An 18,732-nucleotide genomic window follows, 5' to 3' on the forward strand; every position below is an offset into this window, starting at 1 on the left:
TAGTCTTAAACCCTTGTGACATTGTTACAAATTATGAAAATTCTTAAGAATTTTTTATGATACCATAAAAGAATCAATGGGGAAAACCACTAGGGAGCTGAAATCTTGAGCAGATGATTAAAGCATGTAAAATTTCAAAATGCAACAATTCTGACATTTCTATGTGATTGCAGCTGGATGTGCAAGATTTTGCGTACAAAAATGATCATTGTTCGAATTTTGGACCATATATAAAACAAGGGTGTCCAAAGTGTGTCCTCGAGGGCCGCTGTCCTGCATGTTTTCCAGGTTTCTATTCCTGACACACCGGATTCAAATGATCAGGATCGTTATCAGGTTTCTGCTGAGCTTGCTGATGAGCTGATCATTTGTGTCATTAAAAGAAACCTGGAAAACATGTAGGACAGCGGCCCTCGAGGACCGACTTTGGACACCCCTGATATAAAACCATTGTAATTACAATTTTTAAATAACATTTTAATAGGATTCATTAATATTGATTTTCCTGCGATTTTTGCAACATTCTGTTGAGCGGCCGTCAAACTGTGTCAGCAAACAAATTCTTTGTTGACTTGTGTTTCACCTCAAGACAGTAGGTGGCGGTAGAGACCAGTTAATGGCTATGTCTTAAAGTGTCACTTGACAGACTACAAAGGCAGACCATACAATTTTTCAATTATTTGTGGGTGTTAATGTATTTAACCTACATATGTATGGATGGAACTGATGCCACTGAACAATTTGAGTACTTAGGGGAAAATGTATTCAAAAATAACTTTCATTGTCATGCCTTTAAAAGCACTTACAAATTTAGAAAATGAAGTACAATGAGCAAAGTGTGTGCACAAGGGTTAAAGAAGCTCACTCACATTTTAGAGTACCAAAAAAGTTTAGACAATGTGTATTGAGTCCCTCGAAGAGAAGTGTGATAGTTTATTTGTGAAAAAAGACCAAGATATGAGATTTTGACCTTGCTTTGATGCAGCGGTTTAGTGCGATTGTCTATCTTCAAAATAATCTATTAGGAAAGGCACGTCATTTAATATGATTTTGCCCCGTCTTGTATAGTATATTCTCTAAACCAGAGTAAGAGGTGCAGTGTTACCAAGAAGGTTACCTTTGCTGATTCTGTTTTAACAAGATGAATTGATTCCCATTGTTAAGTTATGAAATTCATTGAGAAGCCATTTTGATCCTATCTGTTTTTCAGTGTTCTGTATTAGAGACTGTGTGTAATTTTGCTTCTTGACGACATAGACTGGAAGATAATGTCAAACACATGAGACATTGTAAAATACTTAGGTAAGAGTGTTGTTCATTAGCTTGTCAGTTAGTGTCTCAACCAGTAACCCTGTCACCCTACCCTCATTTCCACCAGGTAGAACATCTAAGATCCCTAAACAAATAGTACTAGGAAACAAATACCTTAACTTTTCTACTGTATGGTGTCAGAAAAAGGATGGCATGCGTCTCGTATCAAGTAGATAAATAGTGTGGCATTCCCAATGTAAAATATTGTTGAAAAAGTAAAGGAAAAACATCCACCATTTTTTTTTTAGGCATATACTGCAGCCATTACCATTAGTAGAAGACTGTATTCTGTGTGGGTTTTTTTGTTTGTTTGTTTTTGTCCAACAGTGTTGCAATATCTTAACACTTCTCCAAGCTAAAAACCATGTTACATTGGTAATCCTTACTGCATGGTGTCAAGTACAATATCTTTCCCTCTTTTTAGGTATTGAAATGTAAATTGTAGATGACATCAAACCAACTCTGCTTTTCTGGTCACATGGATTTAATGTGATTCCCCAAAGATCCTTCCCAAGTCCAGACCAAAGTGCATCTCATTTTTTCTCTCCAAATTAATTAACCCATACTTGTCCAGTTCACGTCCTTCTTCCTCTCAATCTGGGACACGTTGCGGTAAAGTGCTCGACTGCAATCCCTCTTTGAGTAGCTCCTCACGTTCCACAGCTTTTTACTTACAGTATGTAATTCATGGAATGCATTCTCTCTCTTTCTTTCTGTATACGAACTACATGTAATTAGAAGAGCCCTCCACTCCCCCACCCCATATTTGTGGACTACCATGTCTGACGAGGATATATCATTGAATTTTCATGTTCTCGTCCTTTTATCCAAGCTCAAGTTTGACAGCGATGGAGTGTGTGTTTGCTGTGAGTTACAGCAACAGAGTTCAAGCTGCAACAACCTTGGAGAAACGCTGAAACTTAACCCATTGAGGGACTGCAATACCATACGCCTACGACTCAAGGTTTGTCCAGTGAGCTAGTGATGAATTGTTTACCTCCGTTTTGAGGTTTTTCGACAAACAAGTTATTTGTGTAGGCATGTTTCTCTCGTAAAAATTGCTCAACATGGAACATTAATTCTTTTGGGTTTGTTGTTTTCTGGACATGGTTATCACGATGGTTATCACTTTTCAACGTTTGGTAGATGACGGTAGATATTCATACCTTTAAATAATGGAATGGCCTCTTGTGAATATGTTTTCCCTAATCTCTGAACTGGCGTTGTGTAAAAATTTCCACGAGGGAACGTGTGTGCTGTTTCCAGCTTCACCAGTCACAGATTAATTAAGAAGTGAAGAATGGCAACAACATTTTTCTTTCCCTAGTATGTAGGACATGACTCGTCTGACCTGGCTGCAAGTGCCTGATCTAGGCATATTATCTCTACTGTCAAGTCTACAGGAATGACATATAACATGTGCCACTGCACCTCTATTGGATAACGCTAATAATATCTATTCACTTTATGCCTCAGATTGATTATAAAACATTGATAATCAAATAAAAGACTCCTCAGGATGAAGCATGCTTTGGAAAAAGAGGAAAGATCAAACGCATTTATCATTAAGATCATTCCTCATTCAAAGAAATATGGAAACTAGGGCAATAAACCTTTGTTAAGAGCCAAAGTAGTCAGAGGTGTTGAGTTATGTCCGACCACAGTCTGTCATTATCTGCTCCCACGAGTCTTCGGCCATCCCACATGACTGTTACTTTGCTCTTTTTACTAATGAAATCTACCGTCGGTGGCTGTCAAATTCTTTTGCTGGTTTCGGTCCCTTAATCCAAAGTCTTTTAGCCCGAGTCTTTTAGTCTAATGAGTGTAGCTAAGAACTGCCACTAACCGCTTACAACTTAAAATTCAATAATTTCAGCTGAGGTTGTAATCGTTCACTACGATGGATCAGATCAAGACACAGAAGTCTAGTGTTGTAGTTGTTGTTTAACTCCTCATGCTGAATGTGTGCACTTTGTGTCACAAAATAAGAGTTTGCTTTCCCACATCACGAGCGTTTGTAACTATTCACGACAATCGGCTGTATCACAGACGAGCACATAGTATAAAGTGGACACTGGACAATGTTTTATTTGAAATTCAATAGTGTTGATATATTCGCTTACAACATTATAAAATACAATGTGTCCGTAGAACATAAAAAGTAAAAAATAAAATGTAGAATGTATTCAAAAGCCTTCCTCAAAATATGTTTTGTTTATGTTTTTTTTTTCAATATAGAATGCCATGTACAGACACGTTACACATGCACAAAAGTATTACAGCTTTACATGCATGAAAGAGGCCAGGATAGAATGCTCAAAGAAACAACAGTCAAGCAACAACTGAGCAAGTTTATCAAACTCTCAACTTTTCATGTGTCTTTGGACCTGCAGCTCACGGGTGGCTCTAAAACGAGCTACTCAAAACAGGCTAACACCCAAAACATAGGCCTTTACTTTCTCATACACTCAGTAGGGAAAAAAAACAAAGTGCACGTTGACTAAAAGGAACAATGTCACGTCTTGCATTGATACAATTTTTTATATAATATGTGTCATGGATCTTTCATCGGTAAAGGGTTTTTTCTGATCATATGCTGCAAGTGTTTGTCTTTGTTCTTTCAGGTGCTTTTTCAACTTTTGCTGTAATCAGTCTTCTCAAAGAACGGAGGTGATATTACTGTGCTGCACCCCAGGAAATTCATTCATAAAGTCCATATATTAAAGGTTATGTGAAATTAACTTCAAAGATAAAAGATGTCTTTCTCTGTCTCCCAGCAATTGGGCACAATTTCCTGGCTTAAAGTGTGAAGGTGTCTGTTGATGAGTTGATTTATCCCATATAACAGACATATTACTTTTGACCATGTACTGTTATTGTTGTCAGGATTTGAGGTAATGTTTTTGGAGGTCCTTGTAAGCAGTACAGTGTGGTTCTCAATTGAGGGTTATGTGTACCACTGGGCACAGTTTGGGTCAGAAGTGTATTTTATGAGAATATTTAGACAAACATTTCAGCTTGCTAATATGCATTTCTTTACTGATCTTTAGCCATCTTTGCAGGTATAATATGTTGCTTCAATTCCGGAGTTGCATACCTTGTTTTTTTTTTTGTTTTTTTTGACCATCTTCTCCTCCTCTTCCCTTTTGTAGGAGCTGCTTTTCAGCGTATGTGCCCTTAACGTCATCTCCACCATTGTTTGTGCCCTAGCGACAGCCATGTGCTGCATGCAAATTGTCTCAACTGATTTGTTGCAGATGGTGAGTGTGGACAATTATAATGGGGGGAGGGGGGCGCTTTTTTTCTGTGGGAAAATAATGGCTGTCACCTTAGAATTGAATTACACAATGTAATTCACATTCTCCTGCCCAGCCCTGTAGAGAGATCATTGAGTTTTTGCAAAAGTCAGCTGAGGACAGCTGCCACAGAACTTGTGTCTTGTCCTTCTAGGCTGAATGAATGTGTATAGAACGCTCAAAAGTCTCTTGTCTTTTGTCCCACAGAGGTGCATTATTCTCAGAAATGACCTTTCCTGTCATTTTATGTAGAGCAATAAAACTGTTAACAATGGCTTAATACCTCTTGCCATGAGGGAAATTAACCAAGTTCCATTTGTTTTTGCACCAAAAATAGTTATTTCATTTGTCTGCATAGATCAAAAGCTGGAACTCTGCCGGTAAATAAAATTATATTCTGCAATCTATCCATCCATCCATAGCCATGTATCCTCACTAGGGTCGCTGGCATGCTTCTGCCTCTCCCAGCTGTCTTCGAGCAGTAGGCGGGGGACACCCTGGACTGGTTGCAAGCTAACCACAGGGCACACAAAGACAAACAACCATTCACTCTCACACCTAAGATCAATTTGGAGTCTCCAATACGCCTTCCAGCAAGCATATTTTTAGAACGTGGGAGGAAGCAGGAGTGCCCGAAGAAGATCCACATGGGCACAGAGAGAACATGGAGGCTCCATCCAGGAAGGCCGGGGCGAGCTGAAATTGAATCCGTGACCTCTGAATTGTGAGGGGAACATGCTAATCAGTCTTCCACCGTGCCCCACACACACACACATATATATATATATATATATATATATATATATATATACATATATATATATATATATATATATATATATATATATATATATATATATATATATATATATATATATATATATATATATATATATATATATATATATATATATATATATACACACACACACACACACACACATCCAGCATACTACTGTGGTAAATGCATCAATCCTGTATAAGGCGGTCCCAGGAAAATTAGAAAAGCAGGCTGGCAGTGAGTGCAAAAATCCCCCTTGGCATAGTCAGAATTTGCTATTCTGCATTAGTTAGCAGTCAAAATACTGTAGTAGTACCTCAAAGAAAAATGTGGTGAAATCGTGCTGCAGCTTGGGCAGCACTTGATCATTGAAACAACAGCAGAGCACAGAATAAACTTTAATAGGATAACAGAAGGAGATGCTTTGGGGATTTTATGATTTGAAATAACAAACAAGGACTTCAATAATTGACAACATGTCTCTTCTGATGTGTTTTAGTTTATGCCACACCGAACAAGAGAGCTAAATGCTGATTGTATGACTCCCCATGGAACTATCCTCCACCAAACACTGGACTTTGATGAGTTTATTCCTCCCATTCCCCCACCGCCTTACTACCCCCCTGAGTACACCTGCACACCATCAATGGATGGACAAAGGTAAGGAGCGAAAGACCTCTCATCAGTATTCCATTCTTTTTATTGCTTGTAAGGTGCTTTCTTAAAACATTATTAGACTATATGAATGTATTCTATCTTCAAACAAACGAGAGAGAGCTACATGGGTATATTAACCCATTACACTTTGACATTCCCCCTTAATGTTGATTTTTCAGTGGTCTTTATGAGTATTTCTTAATTTCCTGATCAGGAAGATTGATATGATGTCCTTTACAGAGGCCTACACTTGGACTTCCCCCATTCTCCCTTTAGTGCCATTTATGGGGTCCCCATCAACAGCCCTGGAACACTATATCCAACCGACCTGCCCCCACCATATGAGTCTGTGGTGGGGCAGACTCCTGCAAGCCAGGTGAGAACAGCCACTCCCTCCTGATTGACTCTGCCCGGTTGGGCCATTGCAGTGTCATGTTGTGGTTCCTTGCCCAGAATTCAAGTAACGCAGTCTATGTGAATCTTCTATAATCTTCTAAACAAAATGATTTGTGTTACAGAGATATATTATTTAGAATCGGATTAAGAGTTATAAAGTAGATTGTTTCAAACTCTGAAAATGTTTCTAATCGTGGCTCATCTAAGCCATTCAGTAGAAAAATGCAAATGGCTGATATCCATGATATCGAATAAACCCTCAAAAGGCTTGCCACACATTCAGTACACCTTCGCAACTGGAATATGGATCTTTATTATTCCGGGGGTCAGAGTCAGAGTTAATTTGATTTGAGTATTATGTGCTGCTGATTTGGATGTGCTGCTGATTTGGCACATTTTCACGAACTCTCCCTGGAGAGCGACGTTTTTTTACGGTCTGTGTGCAGCCACTTCCTTGAATTGTATTTACGGCTAAAAAGCTTGAAGACTGCTGCATTGTGTTTTATATTCTCTTTGTGACTCATTCCAAATTTCCTATCCAATCAACTCGGGAGTTCTATTATTTACTGTTCTGTGAAGGCAACATTTCTTGTTTTGTTCTTTTCTATTCAACTCAACACTAAAATCAAAATGATCACAGAAACCCAGATGTAGATACTGATCAGTTAAACATTGAAAATCAATTTGAGAGAACAATAAACGTGTCTATTTCCTTACTGTTTGATTAGTACAAGATTGTTAGGTGGTGTAGTCAGTTATAGTTTAGTTATCGCATGCTTATCATGATGACGTGACGTGGTCTTATAGTGCCCCCTTCAGTCCTTGTTTGCTCTTGAAACCCACATGCTTCTCAACTGTGACATTCAACACATCCAAAATAACATACGAGAAATGACCAAAAACAAATCAGTTAAATTATCCTACGAATAATTTACTCTTGACAGGTCACCACCAGTATTGAGCAGCAGGCCACTGAATCTAGTTTATGTGACAGAAACACAACAGCAGGACTAAGCACTCAAGGTAACACCTGTTTAAAAAAAAAAAAAAAAAAAAAAGTCTGTCCGTTTGTGATGTTGATGTATTTATTTCACCCTTCAAGCCTCTGTAGACAGTACATCTCTGATGGTGTCCGAAGTTGCTGATCAAGACCACACTTGCTCCTCAGAGGACTTGTGTTCCCTTGAGGTTCCAGGCTCTGATTCCTCTCCCTATAGCATCCATCACACAGCACCGACCGATGGAAGCTGCACCAGCCTTGAGCTTTGTACACGTACACGCTGCCATCATGGCTTGTCGAGCATCCACGCTCGCCCCAGTGACACCGGATTCAGTGAGTCCTCCCATACCCAAGATTCCCTTGAACGCTCACCGGATTGGTCCTCCGAAAACTACAGCAATTTGGACCAAGAGGATTCTGCGGACAGCTCACGTGTATGTGAGGAACTTCAGCCTTCCATGCACCTTTGCGATGAGCTTTCATCAGCCAAACATTTGCCAGAAGAGCCACCAAAAGTATCACCGCATTCTCTCATTAAAGCACGAATGATGAGCCGGAAACTGCCGCTTGCCGTTGCTATCTCCCCACCTCCTCAGCCTTGCTCGCCCACCTCACTGGCCTCCTCCGGGGGAACCCTAGCCATCAGTCCCTTAGCTCCCACTCCCTCTCCATCCCCTCCCAGCAGGCTACGAGGCCCCCGCTTATGCTTTAGTGTGTGGTCCCCCTCTTCTACTCCACAGCCCCCGTCTACCTCAGCTCAAAGTGGACGGTCACCTGCAGAGAGGCCCCTAGTGCTCCGTGCCGCCAGAAAGTACCGCAAGCTGGCACGTATTGTCCGCTCCACCAGTGATCCCATCTCTTGCTCCTCCAATACCGGACGTAAGAGAGATTTTTATTTATTTATTTTTTCCTGAAAACCTCATCACAACTGAATCTTTTCAGGTTTTAAGATGGTCTTTGTCTGCTACAGGAGATTCCTGTGTCTCTGCCTCTGCTATGAACACTTCAGCTGGAGATTCAGCATCACCAGAACAAGGTAAAGTTTGAAACCATTTAACCAATTGTGACATTAAGGGCTAGCAAAGCAATGCCTAATAGATGTTGGTTTTCTTCCTTTTTTACTGAGATGTGTTTTGTATTTAATACACATCCGTTATTAATTTCCACATTTATGCATATAAATAAATCAGAGTATAATTAGTGTCATAATCTTTTAACTGCATTTTGACATTAATGTCCACTGTAGGCTTTTGACGTATGAATGGATAGCCAGACGTACGGACGAACAGGCGGACATGATCGATTGTTGCTATTTAGTTTTCATTTCATTTCATCAGTTTTAATTAGCAGTAGCTGTAATCATAACAACCTGCAGCAGGGGTCACCAACTCTGGTCCATGTTTTCGGTGTAACCCTCCTCCGACACACCTAATTGAAACGATCAGAATCCAGGCTCATTATCGGGCTTCTGCAGAGCTTCCTGGTGAGCTGATCATATGAATCAGGTGTGTGGGGGGTTGGGAAAAAAACAAAACATGCTGGATAGGTGCCATTGAGGAATGAGTGACCCCTGATTTACAGGTATGTTTAAATCATCTTATATAGGAGCAAACCTAGGCCTTGTTTCATCCATTCGTTTTCTACAACCGCTTATCCACACAAAGGTCACAGGCTTGCTGGTGCCTATCTCAGCTGACTTCGGGCAGTAAGCGAGAGACACCGTGAACCAGTTGCCAGCCAATCGCAGGGCACACAGAGACAAAAAAACAATCATGCATCCAATCACACCTAAGACCATTTTAGGACCTGCCGTGCACGCAGGTGGATTTAAACTCGGGTCTCTGAACTGTGAAGCAAATCTACTAACCACTGTTCCACCGAGCATCCCGGTTTCATCCATAAGAAATCAAAATTGTTACCCCCACCCCCATTCTTTTCTTTTCCTTTTCTGAAAAACATTCTTTATCTTTTGTCTCATCTTCAGAGCAATCAAGCATTTCAACAGAAGGGATTGGAGGCAAACCAAGTCTCTTATGCGCCAAGAAACCACAAAAGGAGAGCAGAAAAATAGACCTCCACCTTAAAACAAGAGCTTTGCAAACACACTCTCCACATGAGCGACCACAGTCTCTGGCTGACCTCAAAATGTATAAAGACACAAAAATATTGGTGGCCAAATTCCTGGAGCATTCAAGCTGCAATTTACCTCCAGAAGTCCAGCAAGTTGTCAACAGTATCAAGTGTGTCATCAAGTCTGACGAGAAACACATGGAGGAGGCCATATTTAGTGCAAATGTGATAGACCAGGTAAATGTACCTCTTTTCTCTCTGTCGTTCTCTTTTCTCACTGCCTATCACTCAAAAGCTGTGTGCATATTTCCAGGTGATTATTTACTCCTACCATTACAATTATTACACTAACACTAGTTTCCATCTGAATACTTTATTTGATATGTTAAATACATTTCAATTGTCTGTGGTTCAAATGTTGGATTTGAGCAAGAGAAAATGGCAATTACATCTGCCACATTCATCAGTAAAAATATTTCAGCAACGAATGTAGGGCAGTTACAATATTAGAATATTAGGTCCAAAATCGTTATCATTTAAATTTAAATTGAATTTGTTTTCTATCTATCTATCTATCTATCTATCTATCTATCTATCTATCTATCTATCTATCTATCTATCTATCTATCTGTCTGTCTTTCATGAGGCACTCACATATTTTATTTTATTTTAATTGCTTTGTGCAGCCAGCCAAGATTTGAGGTGAGATTTGGATAAGCCACATGGGTAGTGGAAAAAACAGGAGAGAAACAGGGTCCAGTGTGTTTTCAGCCATTTAATGAAGGCTGCAAACAATCACACGCAAATACAAAAGGAAAACGCCTGAAAGGAGCAGTGAGCAGATACTAACACTGAACTAAAATTGTCACAAAAGGGAAGGCAACTTAAAAGTTGTCTTCACAAATATACGATTTATGCACCAACTCACTAGTCTAAACACAACAGTCTGATTAATATTGCATTTGTGGCATCCACTTCTTTTTATCCGTCTAAAGGGGTGACCATAAAATAGTAGGGACCCAGGTTGTCGCCTGCAAATGACATCACGGTTGCTCAGGGAACAAGTAGCAACCATCACAGCTCAAATTGTTTTGGAGTTAGGTCATTTTAGAATTTCAAGCTGTGCCATGATTGGTTGTTCCCGAAGCTCATAGCATTTTCATTAGGCAGCAAGATGTAAAATAACCCTATAGGTGATTTGATTAAAAATGGGTGGATTTTGACGTTTTGAGAATGACGTGTTTAGTCCAATGAGTCATTTAAAATATTAGTTTACAACCCCAGTTCTAATGAAGTTATGTAAAATGAAAAAAAAAACGTAGGATAATAATGTGCAAATCAATCATAGTCCACAAATGCAATATTAATAAGAGTGGCGCGTTTAGACCAGCGGGTCGACATTTAACATATTATTGTACAAGCCCATTTCTAATGAATTTTGGATGTTGTGTAAAATTGGAAAAAATAAATAGTATAATAATTTGCTAACCAGATATATTCCACAAATGCAATCTTAATAAGAATGCTAGGTTTAGACCAATGGGCCGACATTTAACATATTATTGTACAACCCCAATGCTACTGAACTTGTAATGTTGTGTAAAATGAATAGAAAACCATAGTACTGTACAGTAATTTGCAAATTATCACTTGTTTTGAATTTGATTCCCGCAACACTTTCCAACTAAGTTAGGACACTTCTGACAACACCTACTCAGCGTTTGGGAAATTAGGACACCAATTGTTGTGGCTTTGTAGGTGGAATTCATTCCCATTCCTGCTTTAAGTACAATGCCAGTTGTTCAATAGTCTGGGGTCCCCGTCTTCGGATTTTGCCTTTCATAATGCGACACACTTTCTCAATGGGAGACAGATCTGGACTGTATGCAGGCTAATCTAGTACCCCACAATGTGTTACCACAAAGTCGTTGTAACGTTGTGCAGTTGTAACACATGCACAATGTGTTACAAGGACCTTCCTGAAAAAGATGTGGCTTGGATGGCAGGAAGTGTTGCTTCAAAACTTCCATGTACCTTTCATCATTGATGTTGCCATCACATATGTGTAAATTGCCCATGCAAAGGGCACTAACACATCCCCATACCGACACGGATGCTGGCTTTTGAGCTTTGCGCTGGTAACAATCTGGATGGTCTTTCTCCTTTTTGCTTGGAGTGCACAACGTCCATGATTTCTCAAAACAGTATAAAATGTGGACTCATCACACAATAGCACACTTTCCACCTCACATCTGTCCAGATCAAATGAGTTGAGGCCCAGAGAAGGCAGCTTCTGGATGATATTATGAACTCTAGATGGTGGAAATGCGTAATTTTGCTATGAAACCGTGAGAAACATTGTTCTCAAATTGTGGGACTATTTTTTTCACTCAGTTGCTCACAAAGTGAAAGTCGCCCGTCTTTGTTTGTGAAAGACTGGTCCTTTCGGGGATGCTACTTTAAGACCCTATCATGACATTTGACTCTTTGCAATTAACCTGTCCGTTTGCTGTTTATTGTATTTAAAGTATTTTTGTTTAATGGCATGACCACGTATGCTCATGTTTCTATGTTGCTACACAGGTGATGAGCCAACGCATAAATGGCAGTCCCAGGAAACATGGTCAAGAAGATCTTCACCTCCAAAGCTGCGGTGCTTTGAGTTCCTCCCCATCCATGCGCCGTCCCAAAAATCTCCCTCAAATGACCGGCACCTGTACCGATCCCCTGGACTCGCCCTCCTTTGAACAAAATGTTGAGTGCAGGGAAACCATTCTCTGACCACCATCCTCACAATGACCTGGGTCGAGGCTACTGTACGATGTGTTCCAAAGTACACTTTGCCGTGCAGTAATTCATATACGGTCCGGCACCGTGAGGTCACGATTTCACAGTATGGCTGTGGCATAAGCAAAAGGGAAGCGAGATGAACGATAACTCCCGGAGCCCCATGAGAGAGTGCACAGTCATCAGCAGAAATAGTAGCAAACTCAGACTGAGCCTGCCTTTCTGTAGTGGCTTTTTTCTCATCAGAAAACAGAATGTTTCTCCCTCAGGGGATTTTTTTTTTTTACACTGAGTTTCATCAAAATGAAACACATTGCCGCTAAGCTGGGATCTGTCATTCACAGACAAATGATATGGTGTTACGGTATTGGTATTTTTCTTGTCCTTGTGTGAAACAAGAAGAAACATTATAAATATAAAATATTCAACTGTGAACTGAAAAAATGGGCTTTACTAGCCAATGTTTGAAGATTCTGTCGAATATACTGATAGGGTGGTGAATATTTTGTGGTGCCACTGGTTCAAGAACATTACAAACATTTTAACTTACCTCATTGTGTTATATTTCTTATCAGTGTTCCAAATAAAAGATGAGTTTGTATCTTTTGATTTGTGTTTTATTGCAATGGAAGTTCTAGATGTCAATCATAATACATTTTAGAAAAAATATTACTTAAAACATATTGAATTTGAATTTAGTCCTTTTTATTTCATCGATCAACGAGACTAGAGGCAGTCGGTTGGCTGTTTGTTGCAGCTCATGTTCGCCAAAGTTTTTAGCCCATTACCTTCAATTAAAGAAGTGAGTACACTGAACCAGCGTTCGGGTCCATCCCCCTCCACACACAGGAATATTAAAGAGCTTTCAAGAAGAATGTGATTGCGGTAGTATGTATTGATGAATGGATGCATGTTTCGTGTCCGGCCGGCATTCAGCGTCATGACGGGGGCGAGGCTGTCATACAGCAGGAGGTGCGGCCTATGCAAGCAAGGCATTTTACTTCCTGGTTGGAAATATCTGTCAGGTTCAGTCAACCTAGAACATTTAATAAACAAAACACAAGGAAAGAAGACAAGAGACTTGGACTCTTTTTACTCGCTATGAGAATAGGCAGAGATATGCATCATCATAGATCTCTTACCAGTCTCATACCGGTCCTGTCATGCCCTCTTTTATTCATTTGGGTTGACCCTAGTTACAAAGCTATTGTTGCCCCAAAGGGTTAGGGGAGACATTGCAGCAACGTAACAATCACTTTGTGACAGTGCGGGATGTAGGTACGAGTTCATTCAATCACTGCTATCATCTTTCCCGGGAATATAACAACCGACCTTGTGCCGTTCCGCCCTGGGGTCAGGTCGAGGTGCCTGTTTTCTTACAGCGGCAGGAGACGTGTCGTCTCTTCACACTTTCTTCACAAACAACTCCAACAAAAAATGTTCATGTCCACGAGTATACATTTTGCAAAAAACAAATATGGGATAATCAATACACAGTTATTACAAAATCTCCAATGTGCCAAATGTAATTTATATCCCATATTGGACGGTCGAAAGAATAAAAAAATCATGTTATAGGCCCTTCCAGTAAGTCACAAGCTGTCAGGGTGAGTGAGCAGATTGAGAATTAGAGCCATGCAAGAAAGTGTGGCACCAAAGAAGCACGAAAAGAGGAGGGGGACAAACTAAAGGAAGGAAAATAAGAATGAAATTACTGTTGGTCAGGATGTGATCATGATGATGATGATGAACCAAAATCGGAACAGAAGGTTATTGGAGAATGTATGTATTTACGACTGGGACTGTCGCCACCCAAGGACATGTGCCCCCAACATGTTGGCACATTGAGTCCTTACGAATGTGGCTATAACTTTAAATGTTTATTTGTGATTCAATTTGGTCGTTAGGAGAGTGTATTGAGAGAAAATGGTATTTTAGGAGGTAATTCAGATTTAAGTTGAGAAGGAACAATAGAGGCTTAATTTTCAAAGAGTCGTTATGTCAACGAGTTCATGCTTCAGGCTTGACAGAGAGTTAAGCAGCAAACTCGAACCTATTGCTTGCTTGTGCATGCCTAGTACAACGAAAACAACGTTGAGGCCGCCACGTCACACACATTTACAAAAATGACTTTTATTTTGAAAGCGATATCCGCTTTGGCCGGAGGGCGCGTCGTGTTCATTCCGGCTAACTCGACACAGAACTGAAATCAGACGTTGGAAGCCAGTGTGTGGTGCGAGGCAAAGCGCGTATTCTGGAGGTTTGCTGGGGTTTAATAGTTTTTTTTGTAGCTTAGGTGGAGTTATTCGCGCTAGCCGTCGCAAAGGATGGGCGTCGATTGTGTTCGTATTTCCACTCATTGTTTCTAGCTAATGGAGGTGCCGCCTGGAGTCGGACCGCAGTGCTGTTTTGGGGGCTAACATTAATTCGCAATCGAAAACAGTACACCCCTGTTTAAGAGTTGCACCAAAGCGCTTAAAATCAAACTGTTGGAACGAAGGGGCGTTTTGGTGAATTTGGGCGGAGAGAACTAAATTGCGCTAATGCTACATAGCTCGGGTTAGCTGTATCGTTTGCGCGTCCTCGCGCTTCTGCCACGGAGCCGAGCAGAGATCCACTTCCACGTCTCGTCTGCTGTGTGGCGTTGCGCGCTGCCAGCTGGGATAGGCCACGTCCTTCTGGGACTGACATTGGGCGGACGTGGGGAGGGAGATGCCCAGTATGCGGAAGGAAGATGACGGGGAGTGAGCGCGAGAGATGTGAAAAGTCTTGACCGTTTGAGACTTGAGCATATGGGGTTTGCGTTTCGGAGCAGTTGCCGCATACAAACGACATGTCACGTACACGGATGCGTCTCACGTCGGGAGAATACTCTCTTTGAGCCACAAGGTTACAAGCAGAAGTGACAGTTTTTATTTGTGTTCGGACATGATCGGCTTCGGCGCAAACCGACGTGGAGGCCGCCTCCCGTCCTTCATCCTCATCTTCCTTATGGCGATCATCGCCATTCTGGCGTTCAACTACTGGACCGTATCCAGCAAGCACAGCCGCTTGCTGGATGAGTTGGTGGAGGTGCAGTCGCGGGTGAAGCGCACGGACGCGGCGCGGAGCCGATTGGAGAAGCGCAACTCTGAGCTCATGGCGCAGGTGGACACGCATCGGAAGCAGCTGGACAAGAAGGATGGAGACTACAGCGTCATGGAGGGCAAGCTGCAGGCCCGAGACGCGCTCGTCAAAAAGTGCAACGACGAAAAGGTACTGTTTCGAAAGACAGACACATTGGCGTTTACAGAACTAACCGTCTCTTGTATTGCCCCCCCCCCCCCCCCCCCCCCCAAAAAAAAAAAAAAAAAAACTCAGAACAACACACAAAATTCTTTGGGCTTGAATAACTTGCCTGCTGTGTTGTGCTAAGTAACTAACTAACTAAGTAACTAACTAACTAACTAACTAACTAACTAACTAACATTAAAGGGACACTAAGATTTATACCGTTTTTCATAAACAAACAAAAAAAAAAACATTAAAAGTGGTTTTCAACCTTTTTTCCATTATGTGCCCCCCTGTGAAACATCTTTTTAGCCAAGTCCCCCTTAACCAGTGCAAAGCATTTTGGGGTATTTAAAAAAAAAAAGACTTAACTTGTCATCAGTGGCTGTTTTATTAAACTTTAATGGCACCTTAATGTCAAATGATTAGCATTATAAAGCACATTATTCCTCAAACCTAATCACTTTTTGACAGTACATCACAAACTCACTTTTAAAGTGAAACTTACACAAAGGCATTGTAAAACCTTTTCTATGCATAGTCATACACTGCTCATGGATACGACAAATAAGATTCAACTTCCTGGTATGTGTAGTACGTTTGTTAAAGGTTGGGACACGTTTCACTGCATCAGGGGCGCCTTTGAGTTCAGTCTTTTTAGAGCCACATTTAAATCACCTTTTTAGGGTGTGTCAACATAAGTAGTTCTGTTGTTGTTGTTGAGATAATGATGAGGACAGAGTGAGTGTTGACTTTTATGACATCACACGAGGAGTTCCCTTTTAGTGCATGTGTTCCTCAGTTCTTCATTGCTCCCAACTTTTATGTACATGAGTGAACGTTATGGCATGTTTAGTTCGCTGTCTCATTGTTGCTCACTATTGGAGGCGAGTGATAACTTTCTGCTATTGTGCGTCCTCAAGTAAAGCTATATGCTTCTGTAAGTGTCTTTTGTTCTAGCAATGAATCATCACCACTTTAAAAAACACAGCAACACAGTGACCTTGATAAGTAATTTAGCTGATTGTGGATCTGGAAATAATAAGACATTACAATTACATTACTAGTTTAAAAAAAAAAAGAAAAAAAGAAAGGTCCTTCTATTACTGCCATCACAAGTAACTAACTAATGACCCTAAAAAGGAATGCAGATTGGGGACATGTGAAAGGGTCACATGTCCCCAATCTGTATTCCTCTTTAGGGTCATTCTCACATATTGTGCTGCCAGTTTATCTCCCAGTCAGCCTTTGAACTTGGCCTGGCTCCAGCCTAGTGAGTGGGCTCATATTTGTATTGTTTTCCTGGTTGTTTCAAGTGATTATACACACATTTGAATGTACGTATGTCTGGGTGCACTCTTGTTTGTCAATGACATTATTTTTTGAATCTATAGGCATGCTGGTAGATTGTTACATATTGACAGAAATGGTTATGGCATCTGACCTTTCCATCAGAAAAGCTTAATGCATTGCCATGCACAGGTTCTCTTGATTCAAGGCTCAAAATATATATTTTTATAATTTGAGTATCTGACATAATTTAAGAAACAACCTACTAATAAGGGGAGCTTTTTTAAAAAAATATATAAATTATTATTCTTTTTTTTTTTTAATTTTCTATTTAGAAGGACTTAAACACAATATAATGGGGAGGCTTGACTGTGGAGCTGCTGCTATCAAGTATTTTACTATTCAGCTATCCTAAGAGAAATTAAAGGAAAAAACATGTATTTGGATAAATGGGATTTTTACTCAATTCATTTTCCTTAATACCTTTTAGATGTAAAGTGAACTCCATAATTGTTGGCACCCCTGATTACGACGCGTTCAACACCTTGAAATAAAATGTTAGTGTGTAAGGATACTCTGACACTGAAAATTGTGTTTCTCTGTAATGTGTATCTATTTGTCTGTATTTGGTACATGTAGCATCCACTTCAACCTGTGGGCCTGGAAGGGGGCTCCTCCCTTCTGAAGATTTCTGATTTTCCCCAAATTGGGGTTTTTAGTTTTTCCTTCCCCTTCTGGGAGCTTTGAAAGGGGATGCTATTGTGTACCTTACATCAAAATAATGTCTCTGTATTACTTCTTTTTTTGAAAGAAGTCTCAACATGACTTCTTTTTATCTGTGAAGCCCTTTGAGACTTCGGTGATTCAGGGCTATACAAATAAAATTTGATTGATTGATATTGTAGATATGTTTAACCAGACACCGAAACAAGCTCCTCCCATGGACAGCTCAGTCCCTAGACCTCAACTCCATTGAAAACCTGTGGAATAAGCAGAAGAGGAGAGTGTACAGTAGAGCATCCAGGTCACTGGATGATTTAGAGACATTTGCAAAAAGGATTGGTCAAAGATCCTTCTTTCTGTAGTCTCCTATCTCATTAAACATTACATGAAAAGATTACTGTACATACTTCCAGTGACCTTTCTTGAACGGTTTATTTTTTTTGTGTTGTCTAGATTAAGATGCAGGGTGACCTCTCAGCCCAAATGACTGAAATCCAAAGGCTGAAAGGTAAGAATGGCAAATGGCAGAATTACATTTATTTTGCAAATGTCCTCAATAACCTGCTTAGCAAATTATCAGATAGTATGAACTAAGAAGTTTGCTTTGTTTTATTTGTGGATAGAGCAACTGAATGATTTGAAGCAGGAATTCATGAAACAGGAAGATCAGCTAAGAGAAGTGAAAAAGAACAAAACCAGCTTGGAGAGAAAACTTGAATATGAAAGGTACAACACTTACTTCTGCATTGTGCGTCTTTCTTCTTTCCATTTTCTGCACATTTGAGTAACTTAACATAATCTAACATTAACAAATTAATTAATGTATGATTCCCTCAAACCATTTATTGTGTGCTTTTTTGTGAGTGAAAAGCAATGATACTGGAAATCATCTCAGTTCTCTCACTGAGGAGCCTCTATCCCACTGAAGAAGCTCTTTGTCATCATCGAAGGCATCGAAGGAATATCGTGTGCTTTTTTGTTAGTGAAAAGCAATGATACTGCAGTGATGCGTTACTGCTTTGTTGAAACAGCTCGAGTGTCACCACTACCATGCTCGGTTATTGAATTCCGACAGTATTTGTGTTGCAGTTTTTTTTTTTTTTTTTTTTCCATTCATAACCCATACTAATGTTTACAGTTCATTGCTGGTA

General features: G+C 40.2%; 2 protein-coding genes across 3 annotated transcripts in view; both read left to right on the plus strand.

Moving 5' to 3' along the window:
• entrep2 (endosomal transmembrane epsin interactor 2) overlaps positions 1 to 12,875 on the plus strand; it is an 80,867-nt gene extending 67,992 nt beyond the window's left edge. Inside the window, exons 4-12 of the mRNA XM_088412170.1 lie at positions 2,144 to 2,275; positions 4,464 to 4,571; positions 5,888 to 6,048; positions 6,286 to 6,421; positions 7,386 to 7,464; positions 7,544 to 8,320; positions 8,412 to 8,477; positions 9,426 to 9,748; positions 12,095 to 12,875. Of these exons, the coding sequence (XP_088268296.1) occupies positions 2,144 to 2,275; positions 4,464 to 4,571; positions 5,888 to 6,048; positions 6,286 to 6,421; positions 7,386 to 7,464; positions 7,544 to 8,320; positions 8,412 to 8,477; positions 9,426 to 9,748; positions 12,095 to 12,292 (1,980 nt within the window). The 3' untranslated portion in view covers positions 12,293 to 12,875. The remainder of the gene's footprint in view (positions 1 to 2,143; positions 2,276 to 4,463; positions 4,572 to 5,887; positions 6,049 to 6,285; positions 6,422 to 7,385; positions 7,465 to 7,543; positions 8,321 to 8,411; positions 8,478 to 9,425; positions 9,749 to 12,094) is intronic.
• Positions 12,876 to 14,472: 1,597 nt separating this feature from the next.
• golm2 (golgi membrane protein 2) overlaps positions 14,473 to 18,732 on the plus strand; it is a 19,159-nt gene continuing 14,899 nt past the window's right edge. For both annotated transcript variants that reach the window (XM_088413677.1, XM_088413678.1), the window contains exons 1-3: positions 14,473 to 15,553; positions 18,035 to 18,089; positions 18,205 to 18,307. In XM_088413677.1, the coding sequence (XP_088269803.1) occupies positions 15,227 to 15,553; positions 18,035 to 18,089; positions 18,205 to 18,307 (485 nt within the window). In that variant the 5' untranslated portion in view covers positions 14,473 to 15,226. The remainder of the gene's footprint in view (positions 15,554 to 18,034; positions 18,090 to 18,204; positions 18,308 to 18,732) is intronic.

The sequence above is a fragment of the Hippichthys cyanospilos genome, chromosome 4 (genome assembly GCF_059441005.1).
Source record: "Hippichthys cyanospilos isolate Australia breed blue-spotted pipefish chromosome 4, RoL_Hcya_1.0, whole genome shotgun sequence".
NCBI classification, from domain to species: domain Eukaryota; kingdom Metazoa; phylum Chordata; class Actinopteri; order Syngnathiformes; family Syngnathidae; genus Hippichthys; species Hippichthys cyanospilos.